The sequence below is a fragment of the Pseudopipra pipra genome, chromosome 28, assembly GCF_036250125.1.
Source record: "Pseudopipra pipra isolate bDixPip1 chromosome 28, bDixPip1.hap1, whole genome shotgun sequence".
Lineage (NCBI taxonomy): Eukaryota > Metazoa > Chordata > Aves > Passeriformes > Pipridae > Pseudopipra > Pseudopipra pipra.
The window spans coordinates 2342893-2369482 of record NC_087576.1 but is presented as its reverse complement, the minus strand read 5'-3'; the positions used below and the strand labels follow the sequence as shown (position 1 = coordinate 2369482).

Sequence of the window (26590 nt, the reverse complement as noted above, 5' to 3'; positions counted from 1 at the left end):
GAAGAAACAGCAATTCTCTATTGCTGCAAATCTCTCTGTCCATGGAAAATTCTGGAGTGCTCACAAAGTTTGGAAAAGGGGAAGAAGTAGATTTTAAGGTGGCAGAAAAGTTGGGATGGAATATCTTATAGTTTAAATTCTCTTTATAATTTTAAATATAAGCTCATTCTAATTTAAATTATAATTTAATTGCCTTATAATTTAAATTTATATAATTTAATTAAATCATAATTTAAATTAACTGGCTAACTTGGCAGTTTTGACTACACCTGTGAATACTCCTTTTTGGTTAAAACTGGGAATTTTAGGGATTTGGCATTGTTATAAATGGTCCCACTTTACACGATTTCTCATGTGCAAATGATGGTTTTTAAAAAATACAGCGACTTTTTAGAGACTCCCATTTAGAGAGAACACTTTAATACAGAAATCTTTGTATATACATTAATTACAGCTCATAAAAAATAAGTTCTGAGTCTTTACACCGCAGTCAAACACAGATATGGGTTCAACTCTGTCCCTGACTCAAATAAAGCAGCAATAATCCAAAGCAGAAGAAAGCTCTGCTCTTCCAGTAACGTTTATCCCAATCCAAAATCCCCCCTCCCTCCTCCAACCAGACTGGAATTCCATCACACTCGTGTTTTGCAGGGGTTGGGAACCTTAGACAAAGCCCAGCCCAGGAGGAGAAATTGGAGTTTTATCCGGAATTCTGGATCAGAGAGGGTGGGTCTGAAGTGTGAGAGCTCAGGGAGGGTCACTGGAAACAGCAGAAATTTGGGAATTTGGCTTCTCCAGCGAAGCCACTGTGCCCAAGGGCTGGAAACAACCTTCCTGAGTCACAGTGTGATCAGCTGGATCCGTGTTCTGATCTGATCCTGCTCCAAACCTAAACCCAGTTCTCACTGGAAACTCCATAAAATCTTGAGTACTTTGAATCCAGGGCAAGTTCCTTTCTCCCTCTTTTATTTTCCCTTATTTTTTCTCTCTCTCTCTCTCTCTCTTTTTTTTTTTTTCTCCTTCTCCCCTGGTAGAATTTTTGCTCTTGAAAAAAACATTTCTGGGAGCTTGACCTTCCAACCCTGGATACTGAGAATGGGGATGCTCCCAGTGCCAGTGGCAACAGCACCATTAACAGCAGTGCCAACAGAGCCATCCCAGCTGGGCAACGTGCCCAGAGTGATGCCAACAGGGCAGGGGGGATGAGGGACCCTCGGGAATGAAGCAGAGTGGGAAAACTCATCCCCTAAAACCAACCCCTGGAGTGACCCCACAACAACCCCCCGGGGGGAGCTCAGGGAGCAGCAAAGGGAGGGTGGGGGTGTCCTGGAAGGGAGGAGTCCTTGGATGTTGGTGGAGCTGAGGGGCAGGGGAAGGACTGAGGGAGGGGTTTGGGGGGGCTGCTTTGCTGGGTTTCCCTGTCCTGGGGCAGTGGAGCAGCTGGAGCTCCATGAACTGGCACAGCCGGAGCTCTGGAGCACTTGGAGCAGCACTTGCAGCTCCTGAGTCTCTCCAGCTCTCCCTGCTCACCACAGGGATCTTGTTTAACAGGGTTCCTGAGAGAATCCCATCCCAAAGGATCATTCCAGACCCGTTTCCAGTGTGTCACCTCACTCAGGTCATGCCTAGTTCAGACCTCGAGGACACCAACTCCTCCCCAAAGGGCAGGAAGGGTTTGTCTTTCTCCAGAACTCACACTTCTGCAATGCAGGGACCATCCCAGACCCCTGGAGGAGCAAATTTGTTCTTCAAATTTGTTCTTCCTTTGCACTGATTTACTCCCCAAATCCCTGTTGCTTTGAACTCCCTGTGCTTTTGCTGCTGACAGGGGCACGTGAGGGCTGAGAGGATTCCTTGGCACAGATGAAGAGTATCTTGTGCAGTTTAGGATGACGTGTGAAGAAGGTCTGGTGCATTGTGGAGGAGGGAGAGGGGCTGGCAGAGATCCCAAAAGGGAGCCAAACCAAGGTAAGAGTTCACATTCCCTCACCCCCTGGGCTCTGTGCCCAGAGGAGCAGTGTGGGTGCAGCCACTCCTTGGGTGCTGGCCCAGGGGCTGGGATGTGTTCAGCAGCTTTGGGAACTTACTCCCAGTCTACACCTCAGTGCAAAGAGTGACTCTGCTTCGTTTCCTCTTGGGCAGAAGCTCTGTGTCATCACCAAAATGTTCCTCCCTGCTCAGAGTCCAACCCTTTTCTTCCCAAGCAGCCGCCAGTCCGTTGTTCTTGTTGGAAGGAGAAGAGGAAGATGATCCTGGATGCCTTTGCCAAAAGTGGAGGAATGGAGGGGCAAGCAAATTGTCCCTGAAAACATCTCCATCCAGCCCTGGGTCAGAAACTTCAGACTCGGGGATTCACCGGGGGTTTTAAAGCCTGAGTGGAAAAGCAGGAGTTAAACCACACGTCAGAGGGTGCCCGGGGCTGTTTCAAGGAATTACATCCCAAAGGAACTGCTGTTCCCTCTGGAACTCGGGTTACCTGTGCTGGAGGTTTGCCTTTGGGGACTGGGAGGTGAGGAGGTTTCCTCTCTGGTGCCTGGAACAAAATGCAGTTTAAATGTCACTGGGTTTTCCTGGCTGAGCAGCTGCAGAACCTCCCCAGACCTCGGGTGTCCTCATGGATTTACCACAACATTTCCCAGTGGAAATACTGCAGGGGAAGTGGATTCATCTCTCCACGTGCCAAATCACCACCAGCCAAGGGGGGCAGATCCCTTTCAGAAGCCACTGGGCTGTGCTTTTGCTGCTCGGGGGGACATGTGAGGGCTGAGAGGATTCCTTGAGTATCCAAGAGTATCTTGTGCAGTTTAGGGTTATGTGGTAAAAAAAGATGACTCTTTACTTAAAGAATCTGTGGTTTGAATGGCTGTGAGTTTTAATTTTTATATTAAATCACAGTCAGAAACTGAAAAATACTGTTTGGCACCTGATAATCCTTTGCTACTCAGAGGAAATGTGGGAGAATTGGAGGGCTGTACTTACAAACTTCTCCTCTGGGTGACATGAGGCTGGTTTGGTGGAAGGAACAGGAGGTGGGGGACCTTTAGGCCTCAAGGCAGGCTGGAAAAAACACAACAGAAAACATATTGGCTCTCTACACACACTGTGCATGCCCGTGGTCCCACGGGAATGTGGTTGTGCAGGAAGTGCTGCCTGGCCCTGAGAAATCCCTGGGCTGGAGCTCAGGGATTGCCCAGCCTTTGGGAGCTGGTTTGGGATGGGATGTCTCCCCCAAAGCCAGCAGGGAAGCGGGGCCATTCCCTGGCAGGACTTACACTCTGGAGCTGGGGTTTGTTCTCCTGAGGTGGAGGCACAGGGAGCAGGAGTTTCTTCCCATCCACCTGCAAACAGGGAACAGTTCCATGGGATGGAGCCCTTGTCTCGTGTGCTGTCTCCCTGTGTCCCTTTAGTGTCACCCAGGTCACTCAGGGACTCAGCCCCACGTGCTTTCCCCACTCCCAACCCACTGGCATTCCCAGCACTACCCTCTCAGCCCTGGAGGAGCATTTGGGACCCTGGAGGAAGAGGAGCCCACTTTGGCTGGTGGGTTTTGGTGGCTGGGACAGTCCCAGACAGACCCAGCACCCCCCTGCCCTCACCTTCTGGGCAGGCACTGCCAGGCCTGGGGGTTCTCTGCACCTCTCCTCTTGATCCACAAACACTTGGTTGGTGGCTCCAGGTCCACTCCTGTTCTGGTGGCTGTAAAATATTTCATATAATGGTAAATCTTACCTTGACTGAAGTAAATAAACTTGCAGTTGAATGCCTGCCTTATTCCCAGTGGTGTGTTATAGCCATGGCCCTGCTTTTTTATTGTATTTATTAAGGATTAATCTTGATTCATTTGATTAATCTTGCATTTCAAATCTGAGAATTCTGAAGCAGCTCAGCAAAGCTCAAGGAGTTCCTTGGCTTTTTGGTTTCTGATTCCCCCCACCCCTTTTGAAAACTGGAAGTTAAACCCATCCAGGTATTCCATGGCTTTGGTTTGGGGTTTTTTTCAGTCAGTGGGGAAGGATTTACCTCTCCTTGGCCACTCGGAAGCGGATGAGCAGCACTGCTGCAGTGGCTGTGACAGCCAGGACAGCCAGCACCCCAACCACGATGGCAATGCCTGCCAGGGAGAGACAACAGACACTCCTTAAACATCCCAGAATCCTCCAGCTTGGACACAGATCCAAGAGATCCACTGTTCTTCACAAGTCTCCCATCACCACCACAGGCAAAGGAATTTTTTTCCCCAAGGTCTGGACCCTGTTTGTCCTCACTTTGTGGCTTCTTCTGACACAGATGGAGATGGTTTTGCCAGATTTGAAGCCTGTGCAGGGCTAAGCAAACCCTGAACAATCCCTGTCCTTTCCATCCAGCCTCAAAGATCCTTTGGCTGTCACTCCTCTCCTCTGCCTCCAAAAGGTGTTACCCAAAATTGCATTCAAGTGAGGTTTCCTTCACAACTGTCCTTCAACCAAACCCTGATGTTCAGAGCTGATGGTGCTCTGGGGAGTGTGGGGAGAGGACAAACACATTTATATTATAAATAAAATAAAGGCTGGTTGGTTTTGTTCCCAGACAGATGGAAATCTATCCACAAAGTCTTTTCCTTCAGAGGTAGATCAGTTAAAGACCAGCTGCCTGCGGATGATAAAGGAATTTGTCCACCTCCCTCACAGCAAAGCCTGTGGGATCTTGGCTCCCCTCTTAGGTGACAGTGAGCTCCTTATCCCAGCATGGAGAGGGGAGAAGCTGCTCCCATCTCCTGGGTGAATCACTTGTCACCTCAGAAAGAAAAGCCCTTGCTCTGCTCGTTCCTGCAAGCAGCAGGGGCTTCAAGATACTCAGAAATCACCTACCTTGATATGCAACATTTGCAAAGAAATGGGATTTTAGGTTGGATATCAGGGGAAATTTCTCCAGTGAAAGGGCTGTTAAGGCTGCCCAGGGGAATAGTGGAGTCCCCACCCTTGGAAGTGTTCAAAAAACATGTGGGTGTTCCCCATTAGTGGTGACCATGGGGGTGCTGCTGGGGGATGGTTGCACTCCACGACCTTAGAGGGCTTTTCCAACCTCCACAATTCCATGAACCAGCCTGGCCCCCAGTGCTGGGCTGTCTCCCTGGAGTTCACTGGCAGCTCCCAAGGTGTGCAGCACTTACTGGTGAAGGCTGAGGAGCTGTCACAGGTGGGTGGTCCCCATCCTTCCTCACACTGGCACTGCAGCTCGTGGTCACACACCTGGGGAGCACAAACACCTTCAGCTTGGGAGTGGAAATGAATTGGGATGTCACTGGGTGGCTCTGGTGAGTCTGTTGAAGCTCTCAGTTTAAAATTTGGCTCGGAGAGGAGCAGTTTTGGGGGTTAAAGAGCCCTGGGGCTCTGCTGGTGTGCAGGTGAGAGCTGCAGTACAAGGCAGGGTTAACCCACACATCTCTAGGTCTCTGAATGGTCACACATTGTCTTCCCAACCCCAAAATGGCCTAAAAGAGAAGAGCTGTGGTGCTGTGGCTCAGGGGCAGGGCCAGACACAGAGTCTGTGTCCACCTCTTGTGGTCTCCTTGGTAAAAATATTGATTTTGTCTCAGTTTAGATTTGCTTTCATAAAAATATAAGAAGCTTCTGCCTCCCCAATTTTTACCAGCTCCCATCCCAGGGACTTAAATACCCTCAGCAATAAGGTCTGCAGCTGATATGCACCATTTTAAAGTGAATAGCATCAAATCTCAGATCTTACAGCATGTCCAGAACACTTGGCAGAGCAGTTGGTTGATCTGAAGACCTCCTCAGTATAGACACACTCTCCGTTGCTGCACACCTGAAATGAAAGGTTCCCAGAGGGATTCAGAGCTTCCAGAAGGTGCAGAGCTGGAATATGATCATGTGAAGGGATGAAGGGCACGAGGAGACGTGGGAACAGTTCTGCAAATCACTTAAACCCACCTTAGGGGGTTGATATTTGGGGATAATTTTTCTTCTGAGCTTTGGGTGTTTTACAGCAAAGGGGAGTGACAAAGATGTACAGACATCCCTTCCCTTCCAAGAGGAAAATTGGGAATAGCACTTAGAGATTCCTGGCACATCCATGGTGGGAATCACTAAATGTAGTAATAACATTTATGATCTTCTATATAAAACCTTTGTACAAAGGGGTCTTTCTGTTGCCACATATGTTTGTGGCAGGGAAAAAATAAAGGGACAGCAGCCAAGGTAAAGGAATTTGGAATCATGGAAGTTCCTGTTTGCTTTGCTGCTGGTTTGGGGTAGATGGAGGGAAAACCAGCAGAAGTCTGGTGTCAGCTCAGCCTTGCCTGTTTAAAATTATCCTTGAGAATGAGCTAAGACTGAAAGAGGAGGAAAAAACACGGAGAAAAATTATTCCCTACTAACCATCCCATTCCCACACTTGGTTCCATCAAGAATCATCCCCAGGTCCTCATCATCTCCATTTTTAGGAAAGCTTGCTTTGCAGGAATTAACAGTCACCAGGCTCCCCTCCCGGGGCATCTCCCTCCCTCCAGAGCAGAACAGCTTCCCACACAGTGTGTCTCTGGAAGAACAAGAGCTGTTAAAACAAGGCCATGGCACAGCAAACCCCCCTCCACCCCCTGAGCTGGTCCCTCCTCCAGCTTGAATTCCAAGGAAACAGCTGCAGGAGGGAACTTGGGTTTGTGGTGGTTGGTGCTTTGAGCAGGTGATGGGTTTTTAATTCCTCTGGAGCTTGTCGGGGGGTGATGTGCAGAACTGAGTGTTTAGATGATATTCCTTAATATTCTGAGGGTCAGATCAGAAAATCCCTTCCCTTCCCTATCCCAAAATCCCTTCCCTGCAGTTTTGTGCACACACACACACACAAACATCCTCTCCAGCAGGTCTGCCCACACCTCTGCCCACATTTGATCATGATCTCAAACCAATTCTCTCAGAACTGGCTTTCCCCCAACACCCAGACTGAACAGGGAGGGACACGGGGACACCTAAAACAGGGTGGGCCTGGATTCTGCCTCTTAATTGAAGTAGGAACTGTTTTTCTTCCCGAATCCCAGGCTCTGGAGCTCGGTGCTTACTTTGCCTTGCAGGGGAGGTGTGTGCCCTGCTCCTTCCTGCAGTACCCGTAGTACGCGCCCCGCTCGTTCAGGCGGTAACAGGAGGAGGGTCCCTCCGTCGCCTCTGCGAGACAGGAAAAGGCCCTGGAATGAGTCTGGGAGCTCTGCCTGGCAGAACTGAGGATGTTCCATCTCCTCCACCTGCTCAGGAAATGGCCTTGCCCGCTTAATTTGCTGAATGAGCCTCTGGCACTTCAGCCTGGAGAAGGGAAGGCTCCAGAGAAAGAGAAGGCTCTCTCTTTCTTTCTCTCTTTACTTCTCTTTCTCTCTCTCTTTCTCTTTCTCTCTCTTTTCCTCTCTTCCTCTCTTTCCCTCTCCCTTTCTCTCTCTTTCTCCCTTTCCCTCTTTCCCTCTTTCTCTCTTTCTCTGTCTCTCTTTCTTTCTCTCTCCCTTTCCCTCTTTATTTCTTTCTCTCTCTTTTCCTCTCTTCCTCTCTTTCCCTCTTTCCATCTCCCTTTCTCTCTCTTTCTCTCTTTCCCTCTTTCCCTCTTTCTCTTCCTCTCTCTCTTTCTCCCTTTCTCTTTCTCTTTCCCTCTTTCTCTCTTTCTCTCTCTTTCCCTCTCTTCCTCTCTTCCTGAGAGACCTTTCCAGTGCCTAAAGGGGCTCCAGGAGAGCTGGAGAGGGACTGGGGACAAGGGATGGAGGGACAGGAAAAGGGGGAATGGTTTTAAACTGAGAGAGAGCAGTTGGAATTAGATATTGGGAAGAAACTCTTCCCTGTGAGGGTGGGGAGGGGCTGGGATGGAATTCCCAGAGAAGCTGTGGCTGCCCCTGGATCCCTGGAAGTGTCCAAGGCCAGGCTGTTCCAACCTGGGCTAGTGGAAGCTGTCCCTGCCCAGGGAGGGAATGAGATGATCTTTAAGATCCTTTCCAACCCAAACCATTCTGTGGTTCTACGAATTCCCACTGTCAGCAGCCTACAGACACCAAATTTGGATGTTAATTTGACAGACAGACATTTCCTCTTCCTGTATAGCCAAAAATACTTCCCCAGCTCTGTTCCAGTTCTCTCAAAATCATTGTGTGAAAGAGGAATCCCCTCCCCACTTCCCATTTCTCTGGAAACACAGCACTGGCTGCTCCGAGCTTTGGCTCATGAGTCACCATCACTTGCAGTGCGAGACGGGGAAACAGTGATTGTGTGAAATAGAGAAATAATATTTATATCAAATAGAAAAATAGCAGTTATATGAAATATACCAATTATATGCTGGAAACTAGAGTTTATTTTTATGGATGTGCTATTCCTGATTTACAACAGGTCCTTGAGGATTTGTAGGCACAACTTCCCCCTCTCTTTCTCTCTTTTTCTCTCTTTCTTTCTCTCCTTCTCTCTTTCTTTTTTCCTTCTCTTTCTTTCTCTTTCCATCTCTCTCTCTCTCTTTCCTTCACTCTTTCTCTCTTTCTCTTTCTCTCTCTTTTCCTCTCTTCCTCTCTTTCCCTCTTTCCTTCTCCCTTTCTCTCTCTTTCTCTTTTTCTTTCTCTCTTTCTCTCTTTCTTTCTCTTTCTCCTTCTCCCTTTCTCTCTCTTTTTCTCTCTTCTTCTCTTTCCTTCTCCCTTTCTCTTTCTCCCTTTCTCTTTCTCTCTTTCTCTCTCTCTCTTTCTCTCTTTCTCTCTCTTTTCCTCTCTTCCTCTCTTTCCTTCTCCCTTTCTCTCTCTGTCTCCCTTTCTCTTTCCCTCTTTCCCTCTCTCTCTCCTTTGCCCAAGACACCCAGACTGCAGTCCTGGTGTTACTCACGTGGTCCAAAGGCAGCCTTGCACTGGCTGTCCCTGGTGGGGCACTTGCCCATGTAACAATACCCCTCTCCAAAGTTGCAGGGGTGCCCGTTGACCCGGAATCGATCCGTGGGGCAGCTGGCAGAGTTCCCGGAGCACATCTCAGCCAGGTCACAGTCGTCCTTCACTGCCCTGCAAACTGCTCCTGACTTCTTAAACTGAGGGAGGGGAGAGCAAAGCCAGCCTTAGCACAGGGCCCCTCCACAGGGCTGCAAATCACACTCGGCCAGAGCCGGAATTAGGGCAGAAAAATCTCCTCCTGGCTGGGCAGGTGGTGTGAGGAGCAGCATCACCCCCAGGGTGGGTGGGCACTGGAACAGGGACAGCACCCAGGGAAGGGCTGGAGCTGTGTCAGGGTTGGATCTCAGGGAAAGATTCTTCTCCCAAAGGCTGGCTGGGCACTGCCCAGGCTCCCCAGGGCAGTGGGCACAGCCCCAAGGCTGCCAGAGCTCCAGGAGGGTTTGGACAACACTCTCAGGGACAGGGTGGGATTGTTGGGGTGTCTGTGCAGGGTCAGGAGTTGGACTCTGATCCTTGTGGGTCCCTTCCAGCTCAGGATATCCCATGATCCCGTGACGTGCTGTGTCAGTAAGTCCAAGTGAAGGGGATTGATCCTGTGGAAAGCTGTCCCTGCTCTCTCCAGGAAAGGCTGGCTGGGGAGGGCTCTCACCTGGCAGTTCTCACAGCACTCCCCGTGGGCACAGGCAGAGCCCGAGGTCAGCTTGCAGGTCTCGGGGTCACAGCAGTCGTTGGTGCACTCCTGGGACAGAACAACAACCAGAGCTCTGGGACAGAACAACAACCAGAGCTCTGGGACCTGCCACCACCCCCTGCCCCGGGCTGGCACGGGGGGCTGGGACCTGCACTTGGCTCCTTGGAAAGCACTTCCCAAGGAGCCATCCCAGCCCTGGGAGGGAGCGTGGGGAGGGCTCATAGAATCAGAGAATCAGAGAATCACAGAATTATAGAATCAGAGAATCACAGAATCAGCTGGGTTGGAAGGGACCTCCGAGATCATCAAGTCCAACCCTTGATCCAACCCCGCCGTGGTTCCCAGCCCATGGCACTGATGCCACATCCAGTCTCACCTTAAAAACCTCCAGGGATGGAGAATCCCCCCCTTCCCTGGGCAGCCCATTCCAATGGCTGAGCACCCTCTCTGCAAAGAAATTCTTCCTGATGTCCAACCTAACCCTCCCCTGGCACAGCTGCAGACCCAGCCCTCTTGTCTTGCTGATGGTTGCCTGGGAAAAGAGACCAACCCCCCCTGGCTCCCCCCTCCTGTCAGGGAGTTGCAGAGAGTGAGGAGGTCTCCCCTGAGCCTCCTCCTGTCCAGGCTGAACAGCCCCAGCTCCCTCAGCCTCTCCTCCCAGTACTTGGTGGAAGTTGGGCAGGGAATCTCTGGGCTGGTGACGTGGGGGTGGCTCTGTGGGACTCTCAGTTCCCGTGTCCCCAGAGCCCCCCAAACCAGGATTTCCCTCCTCCCTCCCACCCCCGGGACACCGCGCTTGGTGACCACAGATCCCACAGAAATCCTTCAGCTGGATTAGAGCTCCCTGCCCCAGGGAGGGACAGAACCCAGCCTGACCAAACCCCTTTGCCTTTCCCAAGGGCTCTTTCATTCCCGGGTACCTCGGGAGTGCCGCAGTCACACTCCTCTCCCCTCTCCACGAAGCCGTTCCCGCAGGCCGGGGGGGAGATGATGCTGCTCACGTCGGGGATGTCGGTCAGGCACTCGGGCAGGTCGTTCAACATGAACGTCTCGAAGCTCTGGAGGCTGCAGGAGCTGAATTCCCTGGGAATGAAGGAGCTGTCGGGAGAAATCCCGAGGGTTTGCGTTGGGATGGGCATAGGCAAGGAGGAGAAATCCCCTCTGTGAGAGAAATACAGCGAGAGGAACTCACACGTGAGTTCTCCCTTGTGGGAGAAATCAGCCAAGTGAGCATCCCCAAAACTCAGCTGCAACCATCTCTCCAAATATCTCTACTGAGAAATAGAGAGAGCAGGGGAAAAAGAATAAAAAAGAATCATAAAACGAAAAAATATGTGAATAAAAGTAATAGGGGGGAAACGCATATATATAAATAGAATAGAGGTATAAATAGAATATAGGTATAAATAGAATATATAGATTATATAGAGATATATCTATAGAGATATATATGGAATAAATACAATATAGATGGAATATATATAGATATATCTATATAGGTATATCTAGAATAAATATAATATAAATATATATAAATATAACTATATAAATATAACTATATAAATAAAAATAAATAAAAATAAATAAATATAAATAAATATAAATAAATATAAATAAAAATAAATAAAAATAAAAATAAAAATATAAATAAAAATATAAATATAAATATAAATATAAATATAAATATAAATAAATATAGATATAGATATAGATATAGATATAGATATAGATATAGATATAGATATAGATATAGATATAGATATAGATATAAATAAATATAATCTGGGAATATCTTACAACAGCCTGAAATATCTTCATTTTTCTGTTTGTTTTTTTTTTATTATTATTTAAATATTTCGCATGGCATCATCTCAGAGGCCAAAACTATTTTGATTTTGATTTGATTTTTTTTTGATTTTGCTTTTTGGCGGCTGGCCCCCTTTTCCAAGCCCCCGTGTGCCCCTCTGTTCACCTGACGGTGTCAGTCATGATGCAGACGTCGGTGCCACACGCGCAGGCCCGGGTGTCGTGGCTCATGCCCAGGTTGTGCCCCAGCTCGTGGGCCAGGGTGGCTCCCACGGCGATGACGTTCCCGCTGTGCTCCTGCGGGACAAGGACTCGGTGGAGGGGTCGGGAACCAGGAGAGCGGCAGGGGAGGGAATAAAGGGCACTTTGGATCCCCTGGAATTGTGGCACTGCTGCACCCCGGGGGGCTCCAGCCCTGTTCCACTGCTTAGTCTGCACTATAGAATATCTATCTATCTATAGAAAAATAGAATAGAGATAGAATATATAGGGATATATCTATAGAGGTACATCTAGAATAAATAGAATAGAGATAGAAATAGAATAAATAGAATATATAGGGATATGTCTGTATAGATATATCTAGAATAAATAGAATAGAGATAGAAATAGAATAAATAGAATATAGGTATAAATAGAATATATAGAGATATGTCTGTATAGATATATCTAGAATAAATAGAATAGAGATAGAAATAGAATATATAGGGATATATCTGTATAGATATATCTAGAATAAATAGAATAGAGACAGAAATAGAATAAATAGAATATAGGTATAAATAGAATATATAGAGATATGTCTGTATAGATATATCTAGAATAAATAGAATAGAGATATAAATAGAATATATAGGGATATATCTGTATAGATATATCTAGAATAAATAGAATAGAGATATAAATAGAATATAGAGAGATATCTATAGAGATATATCTAGAATAAATACAATATAAATATAAATAGAATAAATAGAATATAAATATAAATAGAATATAAATATAAATAGAATATAGGTATAAATAGAATATATAGAGATTATCTATCTAGATATATTTAGAATAAATAGAATACAGATATAAATAGAATATAGATGGAATATATAGAGATATATCTATAGAGATATATCTAGAATAAATACAATATAAATAGAAATAGAATATAGATACAAACAGAATATATAGAGATATACCTATCTAGATATATCTGTAGAGATATATCTAGAATAAATAGAATATAGATATAAATAGAATATAGGTATAAATAGAATATATAGAGATATGTCTATCTAGATATATCTAGAATAAAGAGAATACAGATAGAATATAGATGGAATATATAGAGATATATCTTTAGAGATATATCTTGAATAAATACAATATAAATATAAATAGAATATAGATATAAATAGATTTTAGGTATAAATAGAATATATAGAGATATGTCTGTATAGATAAATCTAGAATAAATAGAATATAAATATAAATAGAATATAGATACAAATAGAATATATAGAGATATATCTATAGAGATATATCTAAAATAAATAGAATAGAGATAGAATATATAGAGATATATCTACCTAGATTTATCTAGAATAAATATAAATATAAATAGAATATAGATATAAATAGAATATAGATGGAATATATAGAGATATATCTATAGAGATATATCTTGAATTAATACAATATAAATATAAATAGAATATAGATGGAATATATAGTGATATATCTTTAGAGATATATCTTGAATAAATACAATATAAATATAAATAGAATATAGATAGAATATAGATATACATAGAATATATAGAGATATATCTATATAGATATGACTAGAATAAATAGAATATAGATATAAATAGAATATAGGTATAAATAAAATATATATAGTTATATCTATATACATATATCTAGAATAAATAGAATATAGATAGAATAGAGATAGAAATAGAATGTAGATAGAATATATAGAACTATATCTATATAGATACATCTAGAATAAATGAAATATAAATATAAATAAATATAGATATAAATAGAATATATATCTATATAGATATGTCTAGAATAAATATAATATAGATATATCTATATAGATATATCTGGAATAAATATAGATATAAATAGAATATAGATATAAAAGAATACATTAAAAGTCTCGATCTAGCACCTCCCACCAGCCCAGGTGGCTCCAGCCTGGCCTGGGACACTTCAGGGCTCTCTGCCTGGGAATTTCTGACCAAATAATTCCATGACCCAGTGAGAGAACTGAAAGTGCCACAAACCCAACAGTTCTCAGCCACAAAAACCCAAAAGCAAGGCTTTGAAAGCAATCAAATCAAAGTCAGTCAGACCTGAATGACCCCTGCGGAATATAAATTACTGCAGATGGACTTGAGGAAGGCCAAGCCAATCGTGGTCCCCTCGAAGTTGAGGCCCCTGGGAAGGAGAAGGAAGCAGAGGGGGGGCAGGGATGGGACAGAAAAGAAATAAAATATAAAAAAAATAAATTATGAAATATATAAATATAATAATATATAATATATATAATACAAGATATACTATATTATAATATATAATATATATAATACAATATATAATACATTATTATATATAATATATAATATGTATATTATGTACACCATTATATTATATATTATAATATATATATTATATATATAGAATTTAAAATGCAAAAAATATATATATTATAATATATAATACATTATTATTTAAAACCACTAGACCACCATGGGTCCCTATTATGAAATATATAATATATAAATATATCGTTGATACATAATGTAATATAATATAATATATAATAAATTATTATATATAGTATATAATATGGATATTATGTACACTATTTTATTATATATTATAATAGCTATATATAATATATATAAAATTTAAAATGCAAAAAATAAAATGTAAAAATAAAATTAGGAAAGAAATCTAGAAATAAAAAATAAATAATGATAAAATAAAATAAAATAATAAAATAATTTTTATTTTGAATTTTTTATTTTGAATTTTTATCAATTAAAACTCACATTTTAATTTTTATTTTGAAGTTTTTATTTTTATTTTTCATTTTTATCAATTAAAACTCACACTTTAATTTTTATTTTTAATTTTTAGATTTTATTTTTAATTTTTATTTTTATCAATTAAAACTCACATTTTAATTTTTATTTTGAATTTTTTATTTTTATTTTTCATTTTTACCAATTAAAACTCGCATTTTAATTTTTATTTTGAGTTTTTATTTTGAATCTTTGTCAATTAAAACTCACATTTTAATTTTTATTTTGAATTTTTTATTTTTTATTTTTCATTTTTATGAAAATTATGACTAATTTTTAGGGAATGAAGGGTTTGGGATTGAGGCACCCACTGCTGGTTATAGGCTAATTTTTAGGGAATGAAGGGGTTTGGGATTGAGGCACCCACGGCTGGTTATAGGGTAATTTTTAGGGAATGAAGGGTTTGGGATCAAGAAGCACCCACAGCTAATTTTTAGGGAATGAAGGGTTTGGGATTGAGGCACCCACTGCTGGTTATAGGCTAATTTTTAGGGAATGAAGGGGTTTGGGATTGAGGCACCCACGGCTGGTTATGGGGTAATTTTTAGGGAATGAAGGGTTTGGGATCAAGAAGCACCCACAGCTAATTTTTAGGGAATGAAGGGTTTGGGATTGAGGCACCCAGGGCTGGTTATAGGCTAATTTTTAGGGAATGAAGGGGTTTGGGATGGAGGCACCCACGGCTGGTTATAGGCTAATTTTTAGGGAATAAAGGGTTTGGGATAGAGGCACCCATGGCTGGTTATGGGGTAATTTTTAGGGAATAAAGAGGTTTGGGATAGAGGCACCCATGGCTGGTTATAGGCTAATTTTTAGGGAATAAAGAGGTTTGGGATAGAGGCACCCATGGCTGGTTATAGGGTAATTTTTAGGGAATAAAGGGTTTGGGATGGAGGCACCCATGGCTGGTTATAGGCTAATTTTTAGGAATGAAGGGTTTGGGATGGAGAGGCACCCACGGCTGGTTATAGGGTAATTTTTAGGGAATGAAGGGGTTTGGGATTGAGGCACCCACGGCTGGTTATAGGGTAATTTTTAGGGAATGAAGGGGTTTGGGATTGAGGCACCCAGGGCTGGTTATGGGGTAATTTTTAGGAATGAAGGGGTTTGGGATTGAGGCACCCACAGCTGGTTATGGGGTAATTTTTAGGAATGAAGGGGTTTGGGATTGAGGCACCCACAGCTGGTTATGGGGTAATTTTTAGGAATGAAGGGTTTGGGATGGAGGCACCCAGGGCTGGTTATAGGGTAATTTTTAGGAATGAAGGGTTTGGGATGGAGGCACCCACGTGATGAGCTGGGCGTTGTCGTTGCCCTTCCTCTTGAGCAGGTCGGAGCGGCGCCACTTGGAGAAGGTGTCCAGGGTGATCCCCGCGTTCCTGCTCAGCGGCCGCTTGTCCCCGTCCGTCCACACCTCCAGCCCCACCAGAGCCACGTGGATATTGAGGGCCTTGTAAACCTGCACAGACACTCAGCTTAAAACAACTCGGGCCTTGTAAACCTGCACAGAGACTCAGCTTAAAAAAACTCCAGCCTTGTAAACCTGCACAGACACTCAGCTTAAAACAACTCTGGCCTTGGAAACCTGCACAGAGACTCAGCTTAAAAAAACTCCAGCCTTGTAAACCTGCACAGAGACTCAGCTTAAAACAACTCTGACCTTGTAAACCTGCACAGAGACTCAGCTTAAAACAACTCTGGCCTTGGAAACCTGCACCAACACTCAGCTTAAAACAACTCTGACCTTGGAAACCTGCACAGAGACTCAGCTTAAAAAAAACTCAGACCCCAAACCAAACCCTCTCCCCTTCCCTCACTGAGAACCAAACCCTTTCCCCTTCCCTCACTCAGAACCAAACCCTCTCCCCTTCCCTCACTCAGAACCAAACCCTCTCCCCTTCCCTCACTCAGAACCAAACCCTCTCCCCTTCCCTCACTCAGAACCAAACCCTCTCCCCTTCCCTCATTGGAACCAAACCCTCACCCCTTCCCTCACTCAGAACCAAACCCTCTCCCCTTCCCTCGCTCGCAGCATCGTCCCCCTGAACCTTTTCCACCCACAAAACCCCCACCATCCAACCATGAAATCACATCCAAATCAACTTTAAAAATGGCTCTTTTCCACCCACAGAACCCCCACCAACCAACCAGGAAATCACATCCAAATCAACTGTAAAAATGGCTCTAAACTCCTGGAAAACTCCAGCGAGTTTGGAAGAAGTCTGGCTTGCAAAAGAAATCAAGGATCAGTTTATTCTTAGTGCCATGGTAGTGGACCAAGGGTTGGACTTGATGATCTCAGAGGTCCCTTCCAACCCAGTTAATTCTGTGATTCCATGATTCTGTGATTCCATGATTCTGTGATTCCATGATTCTTTTTTTTGGGTCATTCATTTTAACAAGTGACAACAAAGTTCAGTATAAATCCTTCTTTATGAAAATCTCATATCCAAAGGCAAAGAACAGGATAATTTCCTGTTAAGTGTTAAATTTCCTCCTTAAATTATGATGCACTTGAGTTTTCATTCATTACTCTATAAAATAATGAACATTTGTGTTGTTTGCCACAGAAAAAATTTGGATTTCAATGTCATTGGTTTGCTCCTACCGTGTTGACGTAGTTGACGATTCCAAACACCCTCTGCCTGATGGCTTTGACATCTTTGTCGTGGTTCTGGTACTAAAATGGAAATACAGAACGTCAGGAAAAGGAGAGGGGGGAAAAGGGATTGATCAGAAAATCAGTTGTGCTGCAAACCACCCCATGCCCGGGCTACTTGATGAGAAATTCTCTTTTTAATGCAGTATTTTAACAAACAATGTGTTTCAAGATGTGTTTTAAAGTGCAGGGTGTAGAGAAGAGCTTGGACTCCACGATCACTGTGTGGGTCCCTTCCAGCTCAAGATTTTTAGGCACTTTAAGGGGTTTTCTGAATTCTCTTCATTCTCATTTTGAAAATAAACCCATTTTAGGAACCCCTTTTCCCCCCCAAGCTCAGTAGTTGGAAAAGCAGGAGCCCAGGGATACAGGCAATACCTCTCCTGGGAAAAGAACAATTCCAATACTCACCAGAGTGTTGTCTGCAACTATGTAGAGCTCCAGGTATTTTTTGGCTTTCAGGTACTCTCTCATCTAAAGAAATAACAGATTTAAATGACCTGCTTTAGCCTCAGTCTTTGCAACTTCAAACCCATCTATTCATTCTTGGAGGTGTTTCTTTGGCCAAGTCATTTAGAGTGGGACTGGCACGTTTTTAAAAGACCAGCAGCAGGTTAGATATTAAAATTATTAAGATTGTGAAGGGTCTGCTGGATATTAAAGAAGTGTTTAGGTGTGTAAAGGTGCAGCTGTTGGTGAAGGCAGGAGGGTTTGACTCGGGTGGTGACTCTGAAATCTCAGAGCTGGAAGATTTTTGTGCTGATTCTTTTAAACTCTGATGCGACGAGCAGCCAAAGTGGGGTTTGGGCTCCTCAAACTGGAGTTTTTAACCCCTTCACTGTGTGTTTAACCCTGTCCTTACCTCGGGGCTGTTGCTGGATTTGAAGATGTCGTTGGTGGGGTCGTCGGAATCCTGTTCCCAGGAGTTGTTGACGAGGCCACAGGTTTTGATGGGCTCTTGTTTCAGTGCCTCGTATTTAAAAACGGCGTGTTCTGCTCCCTCCCAGCCCCCCAGGGGCTCGATGAGGTACCTCTGCCCACGGGTCTCAAAGTAGCCACTGAAAAAAGGAGCTGCACTGTGATTTTTCTTTTAATCAAGAGAGCAACAGCATCTCCAGAGTGTTTATCCCAAGCGTGGAATATTCTGGCAGCCTTCAGCCAATGAAAATTTAAATCAGGAATTAAAGCTGCTGACTCAGCTGGAAGATTTGGGTGGTCAGTGAAGTCTCTGAGGAGGAGACTGGCAGTGAAAAGCTGGTGTAGGAATCAATTTGATTTCAGTTGTTGGGGTTTGTGCTAACAGAGGGGGTTGAGAAGTGAATTTTGGTTCAGTGAGGAATTTAAAGGTGAGAAGAAAAGCTGAAATATTGTAAGGAACTGAGGAACTTCCCCCCCCTGCTTCTTTAGTAAAGTGGTTTCCTTGTCAGCAGGAATAAAAGATCACATGACTTATTTCCCTCCTGATTCTTTTTATATGGAAAATTTATCCCAGAACGTTCCCGTTGTGCCTTTGGGAGGCAAAGCTGCCCTTACCTGAGCCCTTGGCAGGTGCTGATGCTCACTGTGGACTCAGCATCATCCTGAACGTGGCCTTCATAAAAACAGTGATCCTGTTGGGAAAAGGAAAATCCAGTGTCACACTGGGCCCTGTCCCATTGACCCAACTGGTCTGGATCCAGGGATTTCAAAAGACAAACTACAATAAACTGCCCTGGCTGAAATCTCCCATTAGGAGGGGCTCAAAAGGAATTAAAAACTTATTCCCTAACCATTATTTTTATCCTTCAACACGGAGGGACCCAAATTGTGACCAACCAATCGTGGTGGGATCTGGTCAGTACACAAGAGCACATAAAAATAAGGATATGGGCACACCCTGCTCCAAATTAAACACAAACTGCTGAATTAAAATCCACACCAAATGATTTTATTGCAGCCAAACTTTAAGGCAACACTGTTTAATAACCCAGCAATTCACTTCAATGAGATTAAAATGTTAAATATATGATTGGGGAAAGAGTTTTGTGACTTAATTGGCTTAAGGATCTCAGGTTTACATTTCTGTGTTCAAAGAGACTTCAAAGCCACCGAGGGACTGTGGCAAATGTTACCTATAACATTTTCCTGAATGGATTCTTTAAGAACACGGCCCCAAACCTTCCTGCCTCGTGCCTTTTGTTTGCTCCTGGATCTTTGGGTTCACTTTTACCCTTTATTTGTCTTCCTTCCACCACAAGGTGCCAACTTTCTTACAGGGAGAAAGAGAAAATCACTGGGGGAAAGGGGAGGATTTATCCCCATCACTGGAGGATTTAAGAGAAAAATAGGAATTCCCTGTTCAGCACAGATAGGCCTGATTGAGTTTGTCTTTATCCACATTTAGGGGATGTTTGCTTTTCCCAGGGTCTATTTAGGAAAAATCATTGGAGCAATGAGAAATGGCTTTTTTCCCCCCCCCCCAAAAAAAAAACCCAACCCAGAATTCTTTCATTTATTTCACTCAAGATCTTCCTGTTCCTGCTGACAAAGAAAACAAGGCTTTGGATTCCAAATCCTGGGTGTTAAAACACATGGAATGAGCTGGGAAAAGGAGCTGCAGGCAGAAGATCAGCCCGAGGAGGGCAGAGTTAATTAAAAAATCCTTTCTGTGGTGACTCCCTTTGTGTCTGGGTGGAAGAACTGATTTGTCACAGATCAGAGAAAGCACCTGGAGTGACCTGAGTGCATCTGCTGAGCGTGGGTGGGAAGGTGAGCCTGGAGGAAATGGGGTTTATCCCAACCTCTGATCTCACCGGGAGTGGGCTGTGAGAGGGGCAGGAGGGCAAACAGGCAGGCTGGAAGCAGTGGGATGGCCTTGGCTCCACTCCCTGTCCTGCCAGGAGGGAGAGGTTTGACTCACAGCACTGAGGGAGAGGTGGTGTCTTCCTGTGGGGCTGATTCCCCACGGGAACAAACCAGGCTCAGCTCTGCCCAAGCCACAAGTCCCTTCTTCCCAGAATTTTCCCAATTGGAAAGGACCCACCAGGATCATCGAGTCCAACTCTTCAGTGAATGGCCCAAATCACCCAGAAAAACACCACCAGGGTATTAATGATCTCCTCCCTCTTCCCTGAATCCCAGAACAGGATAAATCCGTGTCTCTTCCCCGTCCCTTCAGACACATCCTAAATTACAGGCTTAGGAGCTTGATTTAAAATCTTTCCTTTCTGTCTTATATCTCCTATTATTTGACAGCCTCAGGAATCTCAGATGGACCTCAGGACTGCAAATATATGGGAAAAAAGTCTTCCTTTCTTACCTTGATCCGAGGAGTTCTTGTTATTTGTCGACCATCATCCGAATAAACAGTTTCGGTGTAATCTCGACCTAAAAGATCCCTGCAAAGAGCCAAGTGCAGTTCTTATTGCAAAGAAATTGTGGCCACTTAGGAATGAGGTGATTACACAACACACCAAGCACGTGGGGAATTCAAACAATTACTCAGGTTATTATTAGTACTGAAAAAACTCGGGAGCAGAGCTGCGGGGTGGGGAATTCTGCCTGGTCCTGGGCCTTCCTCAAACAAAGGGACACCTCTCAAGGAGAAGAAGGCAATTAAAATCTACTTATTTCATTGCTCTGAACTAATCTCCCAGCAGATCCGAATGCAAATGTATAATTACATATTGATCCTTTTTTTTTTTATGCATCTGACTAAGATCAGCAGCAAAGCAAATCTGCCTCACTTCTGTTTGGGCAACTGCCCCAAACTGCCACAGTCCCACTTCTCTTCTTCAAAGGAAGGGACTTATTACAGTATATTTTCCCTCTCCCCACTCCAAATATTTGGGTTAGATTAAAACAGGGGCAAGCAGTTAATTACAGTCTATATTTAAGGTGAATTTATTGTGGTGCTGTTGTATTTACACAGCACTTATTAATGCAGATTTGTCTGATTGCGTGTTCAGTATTCTGGTGGAGCCAGAAAATCCCAGCTGAGCTTTATTCTGGGCTGTTCTGTGCAATTTTGGGCTTCTCCTTGTGTGACAAAGCCCCCTGCCCTTCTGTACCCTCTGCATGGCCTCTTTCCATGCCTGTTCCTGCAGCCAAGGAGGAGAATTTTCCCTGTTTTCCACTGCCAGGAAGCACCTTATCAATGCCAGGATATATTAGATTATTCCAAGTCCAACAGCAGTAGTGTTCAGGTAAATATCTCTCTCTATCTCTCTAACATAGAGATATTTAAATATGGAAGCACAGGATGGAAAATACCTCCAACATCAACAAATCTATCCCAGAATCCCAGAGTGGTTTGGGTTGGAAGGGACCTTAATGACCAATTAATTCCACCCCTGCCATGGGCAGGGACACCTCCCACTAGCCCAGGTTGCTCCAACCTGGCCTTGGGCACTTCCAGGGATGGAGCAGCCACAGCTTCTCTGGGAATTCCATCCCAGCCCCTCCCCACCCTCCCAGGCAGGAATTCCTTCCCAATATCTAATTTAAACCTGCTCTGTCCCAGTTTAAAACCACTCCCCCTTGTCCTGTCACTACATGCTGCGAGTTTATAACCCCCTCATGGTCCCAGAAAACTCGTGGAATACCATAAAAACATTAAACTTCCAGGGATTTGGCCCTTTAGGAACCAACTGGGAGAGCAGAGGTACAGGCAAGTCACTCCACCACTCGTGGCCAAGTCCTTATTTCATGTTCCCAAAACAGAGCCATGATTTTCTCTCCCCTTTTCTTCTGGAAAAAGTTGGTTTTACCCCAACACCCCCCTTTTACAGGGGCCTAAATCCTGGGGTTTTTTGTATCCTGAACACCCCACAGCCATTCAGAGGCAGGAAAAACACCCGAGGAAAGAGCTGAACCCAACCTACTTATTTTTTTGTAGCTGCAGGACGACTTCCTGGCCGTTGGCTTTGATTCCATACTCCACCTTGTCAACATATTTGGTCTGCAAACAGATTGAAGTGTTAAACTGTGCTCTGCTACAACTCCTTGACCTGCCAGTTGTGTTCTTTTCCTCCTCTTCCCCCCAAAAACAAGTGCTCTGGCAGCAACACAATAAGCAGGAGGTCGCTTCTGTCTCGTATTTTTTTTTACTCAGAGGAAGAAATTTAACTTTGCAAATTCATTTTTACCATCCTAAGCATGTTTGGGGAAGTGCTGGGGTGGATGCTGAGGTTTAAACATTTTCATAACACCCTCTGGAAGTGCTGAAGACTTTTAAGTGCTCTTAAGCTTCAAAATAAATTGTCTGGAGGTTATTAAAGATTTGAATCAAAGCCAACATCTTTGCAGAGATTCAGGTCCTAAAACACCCACTGCTGGTCACTGCTGGGGTGGGTGCTGAGGTTTAAACACTTCCATAACACCCTCTGGAGTGCTGAAGACTTTTAAGTGCTCTTAAGCTTCAAAATAAATTGTCTGGAGGTTGTTAAAAATCTGAGTGGTGTCAAAGCCAACACCTTTGCAGAGATTCAGGTCCTAAAAGACCCACTGCTGGTCACTGCACATGCCCCATCTCACAGCTCCTGGCATCACTTTTCCAGGTTTTCTCTTTCATTTCCTTTTGGAAGATCAACTCTCTGGCTCCAAAGTCCCTTGCCCTTAAAAACCAGGGGTGTTGGGACTCCAGAATCCCTTCCCCATCTCCCAGGAATATCAAACATCTCCCTTTTGATACCTGGGTGCTCCTTTTCTGCACCGAGCGCAACTTCCGTGGATAAACTATTTCATAGCTCTCCACTCCAGGTAACTCCCTGCTCGTGCTCCCTGGGGACAAACAGATGGATATTTAGGAAAAAACACAGCATTAACTTCTCAAACACCTCATTTCCTGCCTCTCAAGGCTGATTTTTTGGGGCTCTTGCAGCCCTCGTGCCTCGTGCTCAGGGGTCTGTGGTGACCTGACATCAGAGGGTCCAACCTGGATTTTGGGATGAATTTTCCCACCTGGATTTGGGATGAATTGCCCCACCTGGCTGCTTCCAGGTGTCCAAATATTTCCCTGTGGGCTTCTCTGAGCAGTTCAAGTCCCAGCCTGCCAGACCAGCCTTTGCCTCTGCACTTTGCAGGTGACAGGGATTAATTTATAAAGCTCTGGGAAAAGGGGGATCTCCAAACCTTTATCACATGATGGGCAAGTCCAGACTGCCTGGAGATCAGCAAATAAACTTGGAACAATGCAGAGGTTTGGAATGAGGCTGGATTTCTGGCTTGGAAAGCTTTGCCCCATAAATAATTGTGACAGAACTTGATAATAGAGACACTTTCACCTCTTTAATTGGAGGGAGGTACAAAGTCATGACAGCAGAAGGATTAAAGGAGGTTTTTGAACAAAACCAGGTAAAATAATGGGAGATAGCACTAAAGTAGGAAAATTTTGAAGGTGGGAAGGAATCCAGGTGATTCCTTAACTCCCATAACCCTTTTTTGTGGTCTTTAAGGCATGTTGTGTGTCTGCAGTGGTTGTAAGAACTCTGGGAGGGAATCCAGAGCTTTGAGGAAAAGGGTTTCTTTTTGTTTTCTGCTCTGAACCCAAATAAATCTCGACCAAAGTTAATTTGGGGCACCACTTGCAGGGCTGGGCAGCACAGAGAATTTAATTCTGGCATCCCAGAAGTTCATTAGAGCAGCTGCTGCCCAGGTTTTTGGGAAAACAGGGTTGGTTGTGTTGGTTTCCAACAAGGCAACAGCAGGTTTTAGATGCCCCTGAAGTCTTTAATCTCCTACTAAAGGACACTTCACGTGAATTCTTGAGGGCTCAGAGCACAAGAACCTGTATTTGAATATAAAACCAACCCCAAACAAACCTGACCCCACAAACCCCAAAGGGAGGATTTAATTCCCTGCCCCAGGCCCAGGATTTCCCAGGAGTGGGGCACCCCATGCCTGTAATTTGTCTGGAACAGCAGAGCACATCCCCAGGCAAACTGTCCCAGTCAGACAAACAGATCCCATCTTTGCACCTGGTTTGTTGGATTAAACCCTTTCCAAAAGTAATTGCAGAATAAACTGGGTTGTATCTTGATAAAACTGGTGGAGAAGTGACCTTACAGGAGCTGAGCTCTTACACAGAGCCCTGGGCACGTGCTCAGAGCAAATACCAAGTGTAACTTTACTCCTGCAATTCCCAGGGACCTTTTGTATTTTATTTTGAGCAGATAATTACATTTATTTCTTTTTAAAAATCATGGCTTTCAAACTTAAGTCCTTTCCACAACCATAAAGTAGGATCAGTGATATTTTAGGCCTCTTGCTACAGAATTCTCCACTTTTATCTCCCTGTTCACACCCTTTGTCCAACTCCAGCCCAGCCAGTTCAAGTTTAAGTGGGATTTAAATGAAGACTCAGGACTAAACTTATCCCTTTCCTGCAGTCTGATGCAAACAGCTTTTCGAGGAAAACTGGTTAATTTTGGCCTGGAACAAATGGTTTCTTAGAGGGAGTTTTTTAATCAGTGTATTGTCTTTGTCTGCCTTCAGGCACTGTCTGGAGTCAGGAGGTTTAAGGAGGAAAGAAATTCCTTAGGCCTGGTGCTATATAATAAGGGAGAAATAATTATGTGCTTTTCCAAGTGCCTAAACTAAAAATCATTAGTGAGGAAAAAAAAAAGATATAACACCTTAAACACCGTGCACATTTCCAGATATTCTGTGCAAATCATCCAAATTTAGATACCTGCCTGAGTATAAATTACATGGTTAATTATGGATTTAAAACCTGTCCCTGCCTGTGCCTGCCAAGCCCTGGCAAAAAAATCTGTTCTCTGTTGACATGAATTGAAAGGAACAATTGAAAGGAAAAAAAGTGGGGTCTGCTCAGGTGAAGGCACAGGAATACTCAGAACCTGAAGTGCCACATAATAATAAGGGGGTTAAAGGTTTTAGTTCGGGTCATGTTGTTATTTGGGTTCAAATAGAAATCTTTTAGGGCCAAAATTGGAGATGCAAGTGGATAAATTGTCCTCTCACTTGCAGGGCTCACAGAACTAACCAAGTTAGCAAGTGGCTCACAGAACTAACCAATTCTGGGTTTTTAGGCAATTTCTGGCCAGTTTGCAAACAGGTAAAGAAATGTCTAACTAAAGAATCTGACTTAATCAATTTGAACACAAAGAGGAAAACCCCAAACACCCCCAACTCCAGCCCTGCCATATAATAATAAGGGGGTTAAAGGTTTTAATTCAGGTCATGTTGTTATTTGGGTTCAAATAGAAATCTTTTAGGGCCAAAATTGGAGATGCAAGTGGATAAATTGTCCTCTTATTTTCAGGGCTCACACAACTAACCAAGTTAGCAAGTGGCTCACAGAACTAACCAAGTTAGCAAGTGGCTCACAGAACTAACCAAGTTAGCAAGTGGCTCACACAACTAACCAAGTTAGCAAGTGGCTCACACAACTAACCAAGTTAGCAAGTGGCTCACAGAACTAACCAAGTTAGCAAGTGGCTCACAGAACTAACCAAGTTAGCAAGTGGCTCACACAACTAACCAAGTTAGCAAGTGGCTCACACAACTAACCAAGTTAGCAAGTGGCTCACAGAACTAACCAAGTTAGCAAGTGGCTCACACAACTAACCAAGTTAGCAAGTGGCTCACACAACTAACCAAGTTAGCAAGTGGCTCACAGAACTAACCAAGTTAGCAAGTGGCTCACACAACTAACCAGCTTTTAGGCAATTTCTAGCCAGTTTGCAAACAGGTAAATGAATCTCTAACTAAAGAATTCAACATAATCAATTTGAACACAAAGAGGAAAACCCCAAACACCCCCAACTCCAGCCCCGCCGTTTCCCAACGGCTTTGACTCCGGTTCTTCCCTATTATCTCCCTGTTAATAATTAAAAATCCATCCGGAGCTCTGCCCAGAGAAAGGATTAAACCAAAAAACGCTGTACCTTGGTGGAGAAAAAGCAGCAGAAGGGCAGGCAGGAGGAGTATTTTCATGCTCCCAGCTGGGCTGCTCCGGGGGGGTGTCTGTGCCCCGGGAATGTCGAGGTGTCCGTGGCCCGGGAATGTCGAGGTGTCCGTGGCCCGGGAATGTCGTGTTCCCAGGCTGGGCTGAGAATGAGAGGGAGCGACTGGCTGAGCTTTATTCTTGTTCCTACATGAGGAAGTGTTTGCTGAAGGTGTTGCACAACAGCCCAGTCACGGAGGGTTGCGGCCAGTGGAAGTTCCTGCTGGTTGGTTGGTGGCCCACGGGTCGGGATATGGATCGATGGCTCCCAGTTCAGGCCCCTCAGAGCGTGATTTCCTCAAAGGAAATCAAATCTATCCACAAATAAACACGGAATTGGAGCAGGCAGTGAATTATGGGCTTGGTGGGGTGGTCCTGATTTGATGTGTTTATAATTAACTCAAATAAAACCAGTGGGTGCCACCGGTGGCTCGAGGAATGGGACAGTTTTGGGGAGGTTTGGGGTGAAAAAGGAACACAGGGCTGGGTTTCAACTCTTGGT

The 26590-nt window shown here is 44.2% G+C and overlaps 1 protein-coding gene across 2 annotated transcripts; it reads right to left on the bottom strand.

Moving 5' to 3' along the window:
* Positions 1-398: 398 nt before the first annotated feature.
* On the bottom strand, positions 399-26268 carry LOC135403694 (zinc metalloproteinase-disintegrin-like batroxstatin-2). 2 transcript variants are annotated; one of them, XM_064637947.1, is made up of 24 exons: positions 26030-26155; positions 22813-22901; positions 22004-22080; positions 20440-20518; positions 18675-18751; positions 18004-18199; positions 17553-17615; positions 17091-17162; positions 15772-15941; positions 13748-13832; positions 11554-11684; positions 10502-10679; positions 9540-9629; positions 8832-9027; positions 7055-7157; positions 6378-6537; positions 5725-5805; positions 5150-5228; positions 4021-4111; positions 3597-3696; positions 3273-3338; positions 2980-3057; positions 2477-2533; positions 399-2371 (listed from the first exon to the last, which is right to left on the bottom strand). In XM_064637947.1, exons 1-24 carry the CDS (start codon positions 26076-26078, stop codon positions 2339-2341), a joined length of 2400 nt encoding a protein of 799 aa, XP_064494017.1. In that variant the 5' UTR covers positions 26079-26155; the 3' UTR covers positions 399-2338. The 2 variants fall into 2 exon arrangements, with proteins under 2 accessions (XP_064494017.1, XP_064494018.1); XM_064637948.1 differs by having other exon boundaries at positions 399-2533; positions 26030-26268.
* Between the last annotated feature and the right edge of the window lie 322 nt (positions 26269-26590).

Coding starts and splice junctions, on each gene's coding strand:
- LOC135403694 (XM_064637948.1), bottom strand. CDS start 26,078: ATGAAAATACTCCTCCTGCCTGCCCTTCTGCTGCTTTTTCTCCACCAA. Junction 20,519..22,003: donor CTGCAGCTACAAAAAAATAA/GTAGGTTGGGTT, acceptor GGCTCTTTGCAG/GGATCTTTTAGGTCGAGATT. Junction 13,833..15,771: donor GACAACGCCCAGCTCATCAC/GTGGGTGCCTCC, acceptor TCTCCTTCCCAG/GGGCCTCAACTTCGAGGGGA.